Source organism: Mus pahari, chromosome 21 (genome assembly GCF_900095145.1).
Source record: "Mus pahari chromosome 21, PAHARI_EIJ_v1.1, whole genome shotgun sequence".
In the NCBI taxonomy this organism is placed as follows: domain Eukaryota; kingdom Metazoa; phylum Chordata; class Mammalia; order Rodentia; family Muridae; genus Mus; species Mus pahari.
In genome coordinates this window covers 25310393-25324651 of record NC_034610.1, presented here as the reverse complement: position 1 = coordinate 25324651, position 14259 = coordinate 25310393, and the positions used below count along the sequence as shown (strand labels likewise).

The following is a 14259-nucleotide window of genomic DNA, read 5'->3' as shown; positions in this document are numbered from 1 at the left end:
TGAAGGGTGAGAGTGTGCGTCCTTCCATAACAGCAGATAATGCCATGAAACCACCCAAGGCCTCTGTAAGGAAATGGCATGTTCCTAATGAGTTAATCTGAGCCTTCAGCTGCACCCAGTGGCGTATCATACCACCATGATGAGTCTGCTCAGGTTCTGTTCTCTTCTTTACCAGAGAGGGGAGCTTGGAAAGCAGGCGGAGGCTTGAAGCTCATGGCAGGCCAATGATGACTCCTCTCTCACTTTCACTGAGGCAGGTGCCCAGAAAAGGGTTGTTGTTAAAGACTGGATGATCAAGATAGGAAATGCCGTAGAGTCAGACATACATTCTTTTTTTTTTTTTTCCCCTTAAACACAGGGTTTCACTCTGAAGATCAGGCTGGCCTCAAACTCAGAAATCCGCCTGCCTCTGCCTCCTGAGTGCTGGGATTAAAGGCGTGCGCCACCACTGCCCAGCTCAGACGTACATTCTTAATAGAGCCTGCTTCCTTTGCCCTATGGTGCCCTCTGCGGTGGTGCCCCATCTGCACGAGCCTAGTCTGCCCTGTGGCCATCAGGAGTACTCTTTTAGGTAGCCCAGTATTCAAAGTCCAAACCACAAATAATGTTCCCAACAGTCTACTCTTAAGGTACCCTACTCTGCCAAGCCTTGCCTTTGGAGATTTAAAATATTGAACTCATTTAAACACTCTGTAAAGGTTTTATTGTTGACCTTTTATGGCTAATTTTGATTGTTAATTATTTTTACAAGTTGACAGCATTCTACTTTGTATACAGTGTACTGAGACATGCGTTCACACCCGAACTCTCTTTCCCTCCTCCCGCCTCCCTGATCTCTCCCTCCCATCTGGTCCCTTCCTTCCGCCTGGGGGGCGGGGCCGGGGCAGGCACACAGACAGTCAGAGCTTCTGCGGCTTGACAGTTGCAGCATACACATGCTGTTAAGTCAGTGCCCCCCTGGGCTTCTCCCTACCCTCTGGCTCCCACAGTCCTTTGCCATCCATGATGGACTAGGAGGAGGTAACATTGGTGTCCAGTTTAGAACCAAGCACTCAGCAGTCACTTACTGTCACCACTTTGGTCATCACCCCCACCATGACAGGCTTTTCCACTCAAGGCGGAGTGCTGCACTGGTGACAGTATAAATGCTGGGACAGCAGTTCCACTGTATGTCCTTTTGGTGACACGTAAGTGGTGGACTTCTATACGCTGTGGGTTCTTTACCCACTCTCTATCCCTCCCACCCGGGTTCACCCCTATCACTAGATAGGAGAGAAAGTAGAGAAATAGAGACCCCTGAATCTAATTTCTTTCCTTAGGTTTCTTCTTCGGGCATGACTACTAACAATGCTCAGCCACCCCTATCCTGCCCAGCATTGACCAACAGCCACCCATCTCCTCTTGGGGTCCTAACATTAATACACCCTCCGAAGAGTTACAGAATTCAAATGCTGCACAAACACAGACACTGTCTGCAGCTGGCAAAAACCAAGCTTTTTCGAGAGCTCGAGGCAAATCATAGTCAGCTGCTGTGGACAGTCCAAAGCAGCCCCACACCCCACACCTGGGATTAAAGGAAAAACACGTTCTTAGAGCATTTCTGTGTTTTTAGAAGAAAACAAAATTCTGGAATTCTCACTACAGATTCCCTCACAGCTCCTGTGACCTCCGTAGCCCCAGGCTTTTAAGCAGTTCTGCAGTGCAAGGCATATATCCTCTTCCCATGGTGGGACTCTGACCTGACCAGGAAGCAGTCATTAACCCAGAACCTTCATGTCTCTGTTGTACCCGTAGCCACACCTTCCCAGGCAGTTTGCTACTGTAGCACTAAGGGTCTACAGCTGGATGTGATTGTTGAAGGCTTTTCCTGTCCGGTGGCCTGCATAGCACCTTCCAGGACATCAGATGCCAGCCAGTGCAGAGAGAGAGCTGCCAGCTGAGTTCCGGCTTTGTTTCTCTGTGATTTTTATCCAGACTGTGTGGTTATCTTCAGCAGTAACTAGTTCTGGTGCGCAGTCTAGAGCAATGGTAATAACCTTCATTGCTTTGATAGCGTGTGGGGTTTGGTTACCTGGCCAACAACTGTACCTGGCAACAGGATTCGGCTTTGTAAACCTGTGACTTGGGGGGGATGTATTGTTGACCTTTCTTAAAAGAGGAGGAAACAAAAGTTAAAAATTTTTAATCGCTACTTTGTCTCTCAAGCGACTCATCTAGTCCCGTAGTGGACCACATTGCTCAGAAGCCTACATTATTCTGAAACTCTTCAGTGCCTTCTAGTTTTAGTAGGCTGTCCTGAACATTTTAACTTTATCTTATTAAAGAAGACGGGGTCCCTTTCACCCACAGTCTCTCAGTGCTGAAGAACTTCGTTACTGAAACATCTTGTTCTGAACTGTGTTCAAGGCCACTTTGTCAGCCACTTGAAGACAGTGAACTCAGAGAGCGGGGAAGTGTCAGAGAGAGACCAGTTCACTGGGACCCATGTGCGTGGCGCTTATCTTCTTCAGAACCAGCCATTCTGCCGCCCTGTGCCTTCCACCGTACCCGTTAAGTTTTAATTACCTTCAGACAGAGCTGCTGCGTTGAGGACCTCTGAGAGAACAGAGTGGGGCTCTCCAGTTCCTGGTGCTGCTCCTCGCCGCACACTGATGAAGCCTTTGTGGCCCCTGCCCTTGTTAGTAGGTGACGTGAATGACTGTGCCACAGCGACAGCGCTGAAGGGAAAAGAGCAAATCCAAAGCTCTGCCCGTGTGCTCTCCAGCGATCCTTGTGACAGAAGAGTGATGTCCACTTGCCTTTCTTAAACATTAGAATCATTTTGTTTCACTTTTCAAAGAAAGTTGAAAAACAAAACAAAACAAAACAAAAATGGACTCCCTCGGGCTGGTGAGATGGCTCAGTGGGTAAGAGCACCCGACTGCTCTTCCGAAGGTCCATAGTTCAAATCCCAGCAACCACATGGTGGCTCATAACCATCTATAACGAGATCTGACACCCTCTTCTGGAGTGTCTGAAGACAGCTACAGTGTACTTACATATAATATATAAATAAATCTTTAAAAAAAAAAAAAAAGGACTCCATCCCAACCATTTCTCTTGGGTTTTCAGTCTCTGCTTCTTACTTGTGCTGGGATCCTCCATTCTCAGCTCAGGAAGGAAATGAGCCTGTGATCAAGGAAGGTGCTTGTGTGCATCCTCAGTCATTGCTCAAAGGTCTCTAAGTAAGCCAGCTTCTGAATGTGAGTGTGGGCTCCAGGCTGTCAGCAGCCACCGAAGCCTGGCCGCTGTTGGAGCCCTGTGCTGTTTCCCATCTGGCTCTTCAGTGCAGGAGAGGAGCCTGGCTTCTTGCTTACAGTTTTTCGTTTCTTGAAGTGTGAGCTTGGGTAAGGACAAGAAGTGTTGCTGTAAGTTATGCTGAAGTTGTTCAGGCTTAGAAAGCAAGAGGGGTTAGGGTGACGGCTCATGGGCATGCTGTGTGCTCAGCAAGTGATGTACAGTGATGAATGACTGGCTTGACCTCAGGACCATGGGCAGAGATAATGCTGTCTTCATTTATGCGAGGCTTTGACCTGGAACCTTCCTCTGTGTTCTTCTTATCTATTGTTTTGTTTATTGTCACAAACACTGTCGTTGTAAAATGTATTACACTACAACTCTTTGTCTTCAGTGGCTTCTAACTGTAGGGCATGGGAGGGAAAACTTGTATAATTTTGTCTATTTCTGCCTGGTAAAATTTGGGAAATGACTGTAATCTAAACTTGAAAGCTTGACTTCCTGTTTAAAAAAGACAGGCAGGAATTGCTCAGGCTCCAGCTAGGGGAGAGGCCTGACCTCCACCCGGCCTTCAGCCTGCACAGTGGGAGGGCTAAGGTTTCTTTGGTAACTTGACCTTAAGAGTACAATCTGATCACATTGCACCAAACTGCCCGCTCTAAGGTTGCAGATGGCAGCACTCAGGCCACCTTGGGCATATGCGGTTGAATGTGCTATGCTGGCTGACTGAGTTCCTGTGGTTACAGGAAATGACCAAAATTAGATTTCAGGTCAAGGCTCCAGGTTGAGTACACCCCTTCCCTTCCAGAAAGCACCCAGGAGACGTCACTGACAACAGTAAAAGACAACCCAAATCTACTACCCAGAACATTACAACCTTACTTTAAATGAACTCTCTGCTAAAACCAAAACCTAATCAACTCCGCCCTCTTTGTCTCCACTGAGGCTGGGGAAAGCCAGCAAACCTTCCTTGTGCCTGCAGGTCCTGGTGGGAGGAGGAGCCGCTGGGTCTCAGCAAGGGAAGGATGGCGTCTCCCTGCAGTAAGTCTAAGCACTCTGAGTATCTAGTCCAGGAGGTGTCATTAGAATGGGTTCTGAAGATGAGTGATGGGCTCGTGTCAGGGAGCAGATGGGTAAATGAGCTGCACAGGGAATGCTGTGAGGCACAGGCTGGAAGAAACGGAAGAAGATAGGCCATAATGCAAAACCCCTAAATATAGCCCCCTTAATTGAACGTTTCAAATAGTCTTCTACATTCTCCAGTTAATTCAGAGTGATGAGAAATGGTACGAGATTACGGAATTAGTGAACAACGATTAACTCGGAAGTCAAATTATATCATCTAAATCGAAGGTTGTTCTACATGCAGAGAGAGGGTATTACTAAAACCTTGCCTGGACTGTCATTTCCTAATTGAAATCTGTTCTCTCATATGCCCCTGTCCCTCAGAGTGCATAGTTCATAATTTGGAAGAGCACCTGTAGTTAATCTAGTTATTTTTCATGGTCCTCCCTCTTGAATTCTAGTAAGATAGTGTAGGACACATTCCCTTTGGAAATTGTGCGACATGCAGAAGCGTGAGTTTGTGTCTTCATTAACCTGTGAACTGTCAGTCCTTTCAGAGCTAAGGGAGCAAGTCACTCCAAGGTTTAATGCTTGTTTGTGGCAGATGAAGTCTCTAGGGAAGTGGACAGGGTGAACAGGCCAAGACACTCCAGACCTGCCGGGTGAGACTGCACACCATGTGCAGATGGCAGAGCCGTGGGTCCCAGAAGGAGGCTGCAGAGCGGGCCTCTTCTCTCTACAGGGATGGCTCCCCAGGAGTCAGGTTGGGGGGCTAGGGGGAGGCTGGTGTAAGTATGTAGGCTAACTTTCTAGTTGAGACTGGGAACAATACTAAAAGAAAAGATACCCACAGTGCTTTTCAATCGTTTCTGTGCATGTTTCCTTTGGACAGGGAAGCAGTATTGATTGTGTGCATTTGTCTGCAATGGATGGAAGGTCTTAAAGCTGAGAGCATTTGATTTTGCCTGTAGTTTTGCACATATACCCAGATAGACTCCTAGCCATGAGGCAAGCGAGAAGCTGGTTGTTAATCTCCAGGGCAAATGTCTCCGGGATTTACATTTGTTCTGACAGCCAAGGGATGAACTGAATAGTCCCTGATGTGATTCCTAGGTCCATCACATGCACTGTTTGCTTAATTCCTGAAACGGCATGGCCGTGAGCCAGCCTAAGAGGTTGACTTGAGACTTTTGTATGTCCGGTTACTGTGTCTGGTCCGTGTGCCTTCCTCCCCTGCCTTCCCTGGCTGTGCCAGAGCTCCTTCCAACAGTTGTACTCTCTTCTCGCTCTCAGGTATATCCGAATAGTTGGGACTCACAACACAGTGAACAAGATTTTCCACATTGTGGCTTTTGAATGCATGTTTACAAACAAAGCCTTCACCCTGGAGAAGGGCCTGATAGGTAAGTATTACATTGACCTTTTTGCCTATTTACTTAGATACTTTGCCTTCCAGTATTTTCACATTCTAATAGTTCCTATTAAGCAGCTCTGACTAAGAACTTTGGCTGAGTTTTGAACACATATGGCTGAGTGACAGAATACTGGTTGTAGAAGATTTAAAGTAATAAGCTCAGTAAACTTAAGGAAACAAATATGAATATTAGGCTCTAGCTAAGCATTGGAATCATTTTGGGAATTGCTCCGATCTGCAGATAGGTGGGTCTCTTGCTAGGCAGACGAAGGCATTAGCATCCGAGGCTTGTCTATATTTACCGGTAGGTAGGGCTGGGGAGGACGTCTGTCTGACATTGATCAGATAGCCTTCCAAGGCTTTGAATTGATAGGAGTGGGATGTGTAGCTGTGGGAATGTTTTCATGGACCTGTGAGGCCAGAGTTCACTCTGCTTAGTCAAATTATCCTCAAGAAAGTTCCAGTCTATAGTCTGAGTGAGACTGGAAGGCTGAGCTGCCGTTGAGGAAGTGAAGTGACTGAGAGGCAGCCGCCTGCCGGTTTCCTCAAGGGTGTTTTCAGTTCTAGGTCCGTTTGCTTGGTTTCCTCTTGTGTCGGGCTTTGGCTTTGTTTTGGGCACTATGTAGTCGGCCCATTGTGTACCACCCATCTCTGGTCTTGGCCTTGGCAATACCAAGAGTGACTTCTCCTTTCCAGGCAGTGAACTCCTCTGTCTTCCTCATACCCTTAGCTTTCCCCTCCCCTCCTGTGTAGCTCGGCTCATGAGATCCTTGAAGCTGTGCTTCTGCTGTAGCTTTCCTTGAAAAATAACTCCCTGTATGTGGGAGTGTGCTTTTTGCCTAGCCTTAGCCAAAATAGAATTCTATGTCTTTGAAGGAGGAGTCCATTCTCCTGTCTGTGTTGGACACGTGTCCACATTGACATAGGTCTATAAAGTGTGGTGGTGACTGTATCGAGGAGGAGGAGGAGCACGACTTAGTGTTGTGTGGACAGCAGGAGCCTGCAGTGCCCATGCTACTTGCATTTCCCTCATCCCCTACAGAGGCAGCCAGGCTGGAAAGCGTTCCACTGAGAAGAGCACTTTTAGGACTCAACCTGAAAAATTGTTGTAGTTTTTACTTTGCTGTTGATATAATTTTAAAAAATGAATACTGTTGCTATTTTTGTGACTTTCAAGTAATTTGAAGATTGACAGATTTGAAGTACTGTGTGGTACCATTGTCTAATTCTGTGTGGTGTGTAGAATTTTGGAGACTTGAGGCCTTGCTGAGAAACAGCTGAAGAACCCAGAGCCTGCAGACTCACAACCTGTGTGGCATGATTTCAGCCCTGAGGACTGTATTGTTTTTACACATGTTGCATCCATGTAAATGGTTCCCCTTCCTACTGCAGAAAGAATACATTTGTTGATACTGTAATTAAGAAACAGATCCATCTGGTAGAAAAGCCACTAGAGGAACAAAACTCAATGTCCATTGTGGCAAGGCATGCATTCTTGGTCTGCGTGTTAGTCAGTGTTAGCCAGTGCTCTCCTAGACTCAGGCATGTCAGATGAAGGGCAAAGGTTACAAATGCAGGAAGGTGCCTTGGTGTCCGACCAGACACTCCAGGCCCTCTTCTATGAGGTTAACAATGTTTACAAATGTGACTGTTAGGAGCACTACAGTCCCCTGCCTCTCATTGTCCCTCAACCAAATAGCAGCAGCAGTGCAGGGCCACAGCTAGGGGTATGCACTGACCAGTGCCACTCTGGACCTCCTGAGGATGAGTTCAGAGCTGCCCCGACTGGGTAGAGAAGGGAGTGTCTGTGTGAAGGAGCTCTGGGATCTCATTACCCTGACTCTGACATTGCAGCTTTGCTTAGCTTACAGAGGTGTTAGAAGTAGCAATGGACACACTTCCATGTTGATTATGTCAGGTGCATGCTAGCAACATACAGGCGTTAAACAGCCATCCTGCCGAGGATGCCCAAGAAAGGAGTGGACACTGCTGGGGCCCCGGTGGCGACTCAGATGTACCCAGAGGTGAATTCTTTTAGATGATACCTCTTTGAGAGCCACTCAGTCAACCTGAAATTGGCTGGAATGAATTAGGAGAAGAACCAAATGACTGTGACTAGCTAATAGAATGGCAATGTCTCCTGTTGTAGATCCACAGACTCTTTCTCAGTCCTCTGTCTTTAGCAGGTCAGAGTCGTCTATTTTCTCTATAGACCTTCCCAATGACTTTAAAATATCTCTGTGTTTTAAGATCAGATCTTAATGTTAAAAGTTATGATGCCAGGAAGCGATGGAGCAAAGGGGATGCCGAGAACTCTGTGCATTTTATCTTCTCCCATCAAGAGTCTCTTACCTTTCTGTGTTTTGTTTTGTTTGAAGGGTTGTTTAGGTTTTGTTTGGTTTTATAGACCTCCCCCCCCAAAAAAAAAACCCTCATAATCCCCTTATCTGTGATTCTCATGCTGAGATTGTCAGTGTGTGGCATCGGCCTGACTTCTCATGGCAGGGTTCCTCCTCAAGCTGCTTCATGTGCACAGCTTAGCAGGAAAGCTGTCATCTTGGTCAGGTTCCCCTGGCCCTGGGTTGACCCTTGCTGGATCATACCAGTTTGCTGCTGCTGCTGCTGCTGCTGCTGCTGCTCTGTCTCCCTTGTGGGTCCTGTTTGGATTCCTTCTCTCCTGGCAGAATGGGTCTAAGGTGACTGTCACCTCCATGTTAGGAAGAGTTGCAGGAAATCCTAACTTGACTTACCAGCGAGGCTGAGAAGCAGTAGTTAGAGCAGAAGCAACTACTGCTTCACAAGTCCCTGGCCTCCCTCCCGAGCATGGCGCTCTTAAGTGCTCCACTTTGTGATTTTGTGAGCCAATGGCTCATTTTCCCTAGTCAGATTCACATTCACAATCACTCTGAGCATCTCAGTAGTTACTCACTCAAAGACTGGAGTCTCCACCAGTTCTCAGTGAACGTCTCACAGCCAGTTTTATCCATCTACAACTTCCTCTCCTCCAGGTTGTTAAATATTTGTATGTGGATGCATACTTTGTTTGCATGTATGTCTATGTACCATCTGTTTACCTGGTGCCCATAAGAGGCCAGTAGAGGGAGTTATAGGTGGTTGTGAGCCACCATGAGGGTGCTGGCAATTGCCAGTCCTCTTATCGCTCTCCAGTCCCATCACCAGCTTGTTTTGAAGTCAGTACCATTTTTGTATCATTTCATCTGTAAATATTTTATTGTATATCTCTGTTAGCATTTGTATTATAATGCCATTATAATTCCTCACATTTGAATAGTAATTTCTTAAGATATTAAGTGGTCGGCCAGTATTGAAATATTTCCTAATAGTTTCGTTGTCTTTAATGAGGAAATTTGTATTTTATAAGTTACTCAAATCAGAATTCAAGGGGGAGGGAACAGGCCTGCCTGGGATGTGACTTGATGTCACCATGCTTGCTCGGCTCAGTGTGCGTAAGGCCCTGAGTTCCATGCTCAGGACCCCTCCCAGAATCCTTGAGATAAAAGTTCCATGCCACTCCCCCCCCTTAAGGACCATCATCTTCTCTGGGAATGGTTCACTGAGGGAAGAGGCTTTTGTCATCAGAGTAACTGACAAGCCTGGATTTTGGTCACTGAACCCCACGGTATGCTAATCCATTGCATTTCTTGTAACCAGGAAGTTAGAAGCCTAGTCAGATTTTACTGTTAATTTTAGATAATTCTGTTCCACAGGTACTGTTGTGTGTTCTCTGCCATCATGAAACACACAGAAGAAGTTAAGGTTATCTCTCTCTTGGATATTTCCATCCATTGATGTCTATTTTTTAAATCTGTTACTTCATAATTTGGGAGTACAGAATACTGTTCCAAGTCTATCTTTTTTGATAGCTGGAAAGTGATGGAGAGCCAGCATTTCTGTAAGGTTTGCTAATCCTGAGCTGTACTTTTCCCAGGAAAGTAGGGTCAATGTCACATCATGTTTCCTTTCTGTGCCAGTTTTCAAACTGAGCAAGTAGCTCCCTAGCATCCGCCGAGTGTGACAGAGACATAGACTCCTGGGGTCTCTTAGGGGAAGTGCTACACAGCGTTGCACACAGGTAACTCTTTCATTGTTGTATCTGCGTTGTGTGTGCTTGTGGTCAACTAGGTCAACTGGTCAATAGGCCAGAGGTCAACTGCTCTGTGTCTTCCTCTATTCCTCCCACCTTGGTTTTGAGGTAGGTCTCTCACTTAAGCTGGGGGTCACTGACTGGCTTGGCTGGTTGTGCAGCAAGGGCTGGGCGCCCACTTATGTCTGCTTCCATAGGTGGGTTAAGGAGTACATTGACCTGGCCAGCTTCTTACATAGGGATGGAATCTCAGCTCCTCATAATAGCATACAGGTGCTTTAGCTGCAGAGCCATCTCCTAGCCATGTAACTTTAGAAAACAAACAAACCAACAAAAAACCCACTTATCATTGGTCTTCAGATACTCTCATCTTAGATTGGACCTTGGGACTTGCTGACGTGACTCAGCATTTCTGAATAGCTCTTAGATTTGCAGCTTGACACACTACATCTGGGTCATCTTGTACCTTTCATGCCCTGAAACCAGCCATTTCTTTAAGAAACCTTCACGTTGTTTAGAGAGAAGTGAGATTTGAAAATGTAGTGTATGCACAATAGATAGTGCTTGCTACTGTCTTTATTTCTGTTTGCAGAAGTAGGAAATGAGGGCTGGCGAGATGGCTCAGCGGTTAAGAGCACTGACTGCTCTTCTGAAGGTCCTGAATTCAAACCCCAGCAACCACATGGTGGCTCATAACCATCTGTAATGAGATCTGACGCCCTGTTCTGGTACATCTGAAGACAACTACAGTGTACTTAGATATAATAATACATAAATCTTTAAAAAAAAAAAAGAAGTAGGAAATGAATGCTCATAGCCTTGCTATGTATCCTATCTATAACAGGTAAATGTATCAGTATGCCCTGAAACTTCTAATTCAAATTCACTTTGCCCCTTTTCTCCATATTGAGCCTTAGTTACCACTGATACAGCACAATAATTCATCCACTCTGTTCCTTTTAATACAAAACAGTGTAAGAATAACAGTACCAGTGCTATCATGGGCCATGTCATTACTGAAAATGGTGTAAGATTTTTTTACAATCATTTATGGTGTTCTAGGGTATATCTCAAACTGTATGAGAAAATGTATCTTGAAGTTAATTGACACTGCTCCATGCAGCTCAGCACTTCAGCTTACAGTTGGTCCATCTGTCATTCTGCTTTCAGTGCAGAGGCCTCTGCCAGTAAGGGCGGCTGCTGGGAGTTCACGATTGCAGTGGCATTTTGCAGCCCCTCTCCCTGTCTCCTGGCTCTTAGATTCTTTCTTCTCCCTCTTCTGTGATGGTCCCTGGACCTAACATAGTATAAAACATCTTGTTTAGAACTGAGCCCTTGGCATCCTTTATTCTCAGTGTCTTGCAGAGTTGTGGGGTTTTGCATTCACCTCCTCTCTCTGCAGAGACTGGCTTCTCTGATTAAAGCTGATAAATAACGCTTGTCTCCAGAGATGTATAAACACAGGTGTTTAGAAGACAGTTTGATGTTCTATCAGTTTAGCCAAACAGTGATTGGAGTTTCTTCCCTGAAGCTTAAGATTACCTTAGTCACGGGCTTTTGACAGGGCTTATGGTTCTAGGGATGGATCTCCTCTCACTGTAGGAACGAGCCTCAGATCTGATCAGTGCGGGCGAGTGGCTAATGCCCATAACGTCATGTTCCTGTTGTACCCGTGCATACCTGTTTCCATGCCAGGCTGGCCTTATAGATTCAGAGTTCCCCTCTGTATGAGATCGCTGGTGCCTTTGTTCCCTCCCCAGCAGCCCACATAGCACCATCAGGCACGTGAAACCTACCCAGCCTGTGAGGATACTTCCAGCTCTCTGCATGCTCCTAGAAGGAACAGGTCACTAAACAGAAGCCCTAATGTCAGGTGTCCGTACTGCCAGAGGAAGGGCCCAGAAGCCCCGTAAACAATACAGTCTCTTGTTGCTTCTCTTGGTTGTCCACCAGAACTACTAAGTATGATTGTATTGCTGCAGATACCTTAACAGTGCTAGTGTCAGTGGCAGCAAAGCAATCCAGTCGGCTATGCCCACTTAACAGGTTGTATTTAAGACAAATACCTCAAAAATGGAGCTATGGTGTAAGATTTAAAAATCACCCAATCTAAAATCCTGCCCCCCACATTACACTTATACTGAGAGATTCTTTTTGAAGATACTGAAAAGTTTGAACTTTTAATATGTTTCAAAGTAGGAAGTCTTGGGGACATGCAAACGGTCATAACAAAAACATGATTAACAAGAGACCATAATATCATCTCATCCTCAGTTTCACACAAAAATATCAGCACTGTTTTGTGTATTTAGGAGAACATACCCATAGAGATCCCAAATAACTCATACAATTGTTTAAAAATTCCTGAATATAAAAAGACTTAAGGAATGCGATGCAAGAGACAGGGTTCATTGAAATGCTGTCAGAGGGACTTCTGAGATGTATTTATGTGTCTGTGTGAGTGTGTGCACACATGTGAGTGTCACGGAGGCAAGGAGAGGCTGTTAGCTCCCTCGAACCTGGAGCCACAGGCTTTACAAGTTATGCACGTACTAAGATCTGAACTCAGTCTCTGCAGTCGGTCTGTGAGTGCTCTTAACTGCGAGCTGGCCGCCTGGTGAGTTTAGTGACTTGGAGCTCTCAGCTGTAGATGCAGTGGAAGGTGAAGTCCCTGTGGACGGTCCTCAGAAGAAGTTGGCCTGTCGGTAAGAAACAGTCAAGTTCTGTAGCACCGCAGGTGTGGTGCTTTGAATGAGAATTGGCCCATAGACTCATATATTTGCATCCTTGATCCCCAATTTTTGAAGCTGTTTGGGAAAGTGTCACCTTGTTGGAGGGGGTGTGCCAACCATTCCCAGTTAGCACCCTCACTACCTTGTGCTTGTGGGTAAGAGTGTAAGCTCTCAGGGGCTGCTGTAGAGCCTNCCTGCCTGCCTGCTGCCAGTGCCCTGTCTTGATGATCACATGCTCTAACCCTTTGGAACCATGTACTCTCCCCCACACCCAATGCTGTCTGTGGTGGTTTGAATATGCTTGGCCCAGGGAGTGGCACTATTAGGAAGTGTGGCCTTGTTGGAGTAGGTTTGGCCTTGTTGGAGGAAGCATGTCACCGTGGACATGGACTTTAAGATCCTCATCTTAGATCCGTGTAAGCCAGTCTTCTCCTAGTGCCCTTCAGACGAAGATGTAGAACTCTGAGCTCCTCCTGCACCATGTCTGCCTGTATGCTGTATGTATGTTCTTGCCTTGATGATAATGGACTGAACCTCACAACCAGTGAGCCAGTCCCAATTAAATGTTGTCCTTTATGAGTTGCCTCAGAGGGGAGGGGGGATGAAATAGGGGATTTGTGGAGGGAAAACTGGGAAGGGGGATAACATTTGAAATGTAAATAAATAAAATGAAATTTTAGCTCTCAGTAATTAAGTTATCTCTTGGGAGCTCCCTATATACTTTGTAATCAATTTTCTACCTTTTTGTATGTGTTTTTGCGTATTTTATTTCACTTCATTTTTATTTGTTTGTTTATTTTTTTGTTTGAGACACTGTATAAGCTCTCTGAAGCTGACTTAGAACTTACTTTGTGGCTAAGAATGACCTTGAACTCCTGATTGCCCTGCCTCCAGCCCTCAAGGGCTTGAGTTACTGTGTGCACTGCCCTGCTGACTCAGTTACCATGTCTTAAAGTCCTTTGTAGTAGTGTGTTATATCTCCCTTTAGCAGAGGGAGACTTCATGGTACTTTGTCTATTTTCGGAGGATGCTTAGTAATTATTTTATTAGGAGATAATTGGTGTTTTTAAAAAGAGAGATCTTAGATTTAGTACAACTAATGGGAGTGTCTTTTTGGCTGAGACAGTCAACGCTTCAGTCAGTTTGACAGGCACTTTTTGTAGGGCCTTTGTTCATTTAAGCCAGCATGGCCAGAATTTACAAATGCACTTTACTATTTGTTAGAGTAAGCAGCACAACCATGGTATGCTTGAGCAGGAACACCCCAAGCAGGAATACTTTTTTTTAACAGAATTTTTCCTACTGCCTTTCTCATTTGAGGAGACTTCAAGCCCAATGGGAAAACATACGAGCTTAGTGTTGCCTTCCCTATGCCCCAGCCGTGCAGGGGCAATGCAGAGTCCTTGTTCTCTAAGCCTCTTCATTGCTGTTCTGCTGATGCGAAGGGTACGGTTGTGAACAGAAAATCAGATCTTACTTTTATATCACTTCATTTAACTTGGACCCTTCGGATTTTTAATAACTTTTAATAATTAATTCTGACTATAGAATTTAAAAAGCATTTTTACTTAATAAAATTATTCTTTATAAGTGAAAACCAAGAAGCAGCGTCAGAAAATGTGAAGAGTCCCAGTGAAACGTCTGCTTTCTTTTAACTTGATAAAGAT

The 14259-nt window shown here is 45.5% G+C and overlaps 1 protein-coding gene across 1 annotated transcript in view; it reads left to right on the top strand.

Moving 5' to 3' along the window:
- The window catches only part of Btbd9 (BTB domain containing 9), a 341572-nt gene that overhangs the window by 225559 nt on the left and 101754 nt on the right, over positions 1 to 14259 (top strand). Inside the window, exon 7 of the mRNA XM_021221073.2 lies at positions 5635 to 5744. Coding sequence (XP_021076732.1) covers positions 5635 to 5744 — 110 coding nt within the window. The remainder of the gene's footprint in view (positions 1 to 5634; positions 5745 to 14259) is intronic.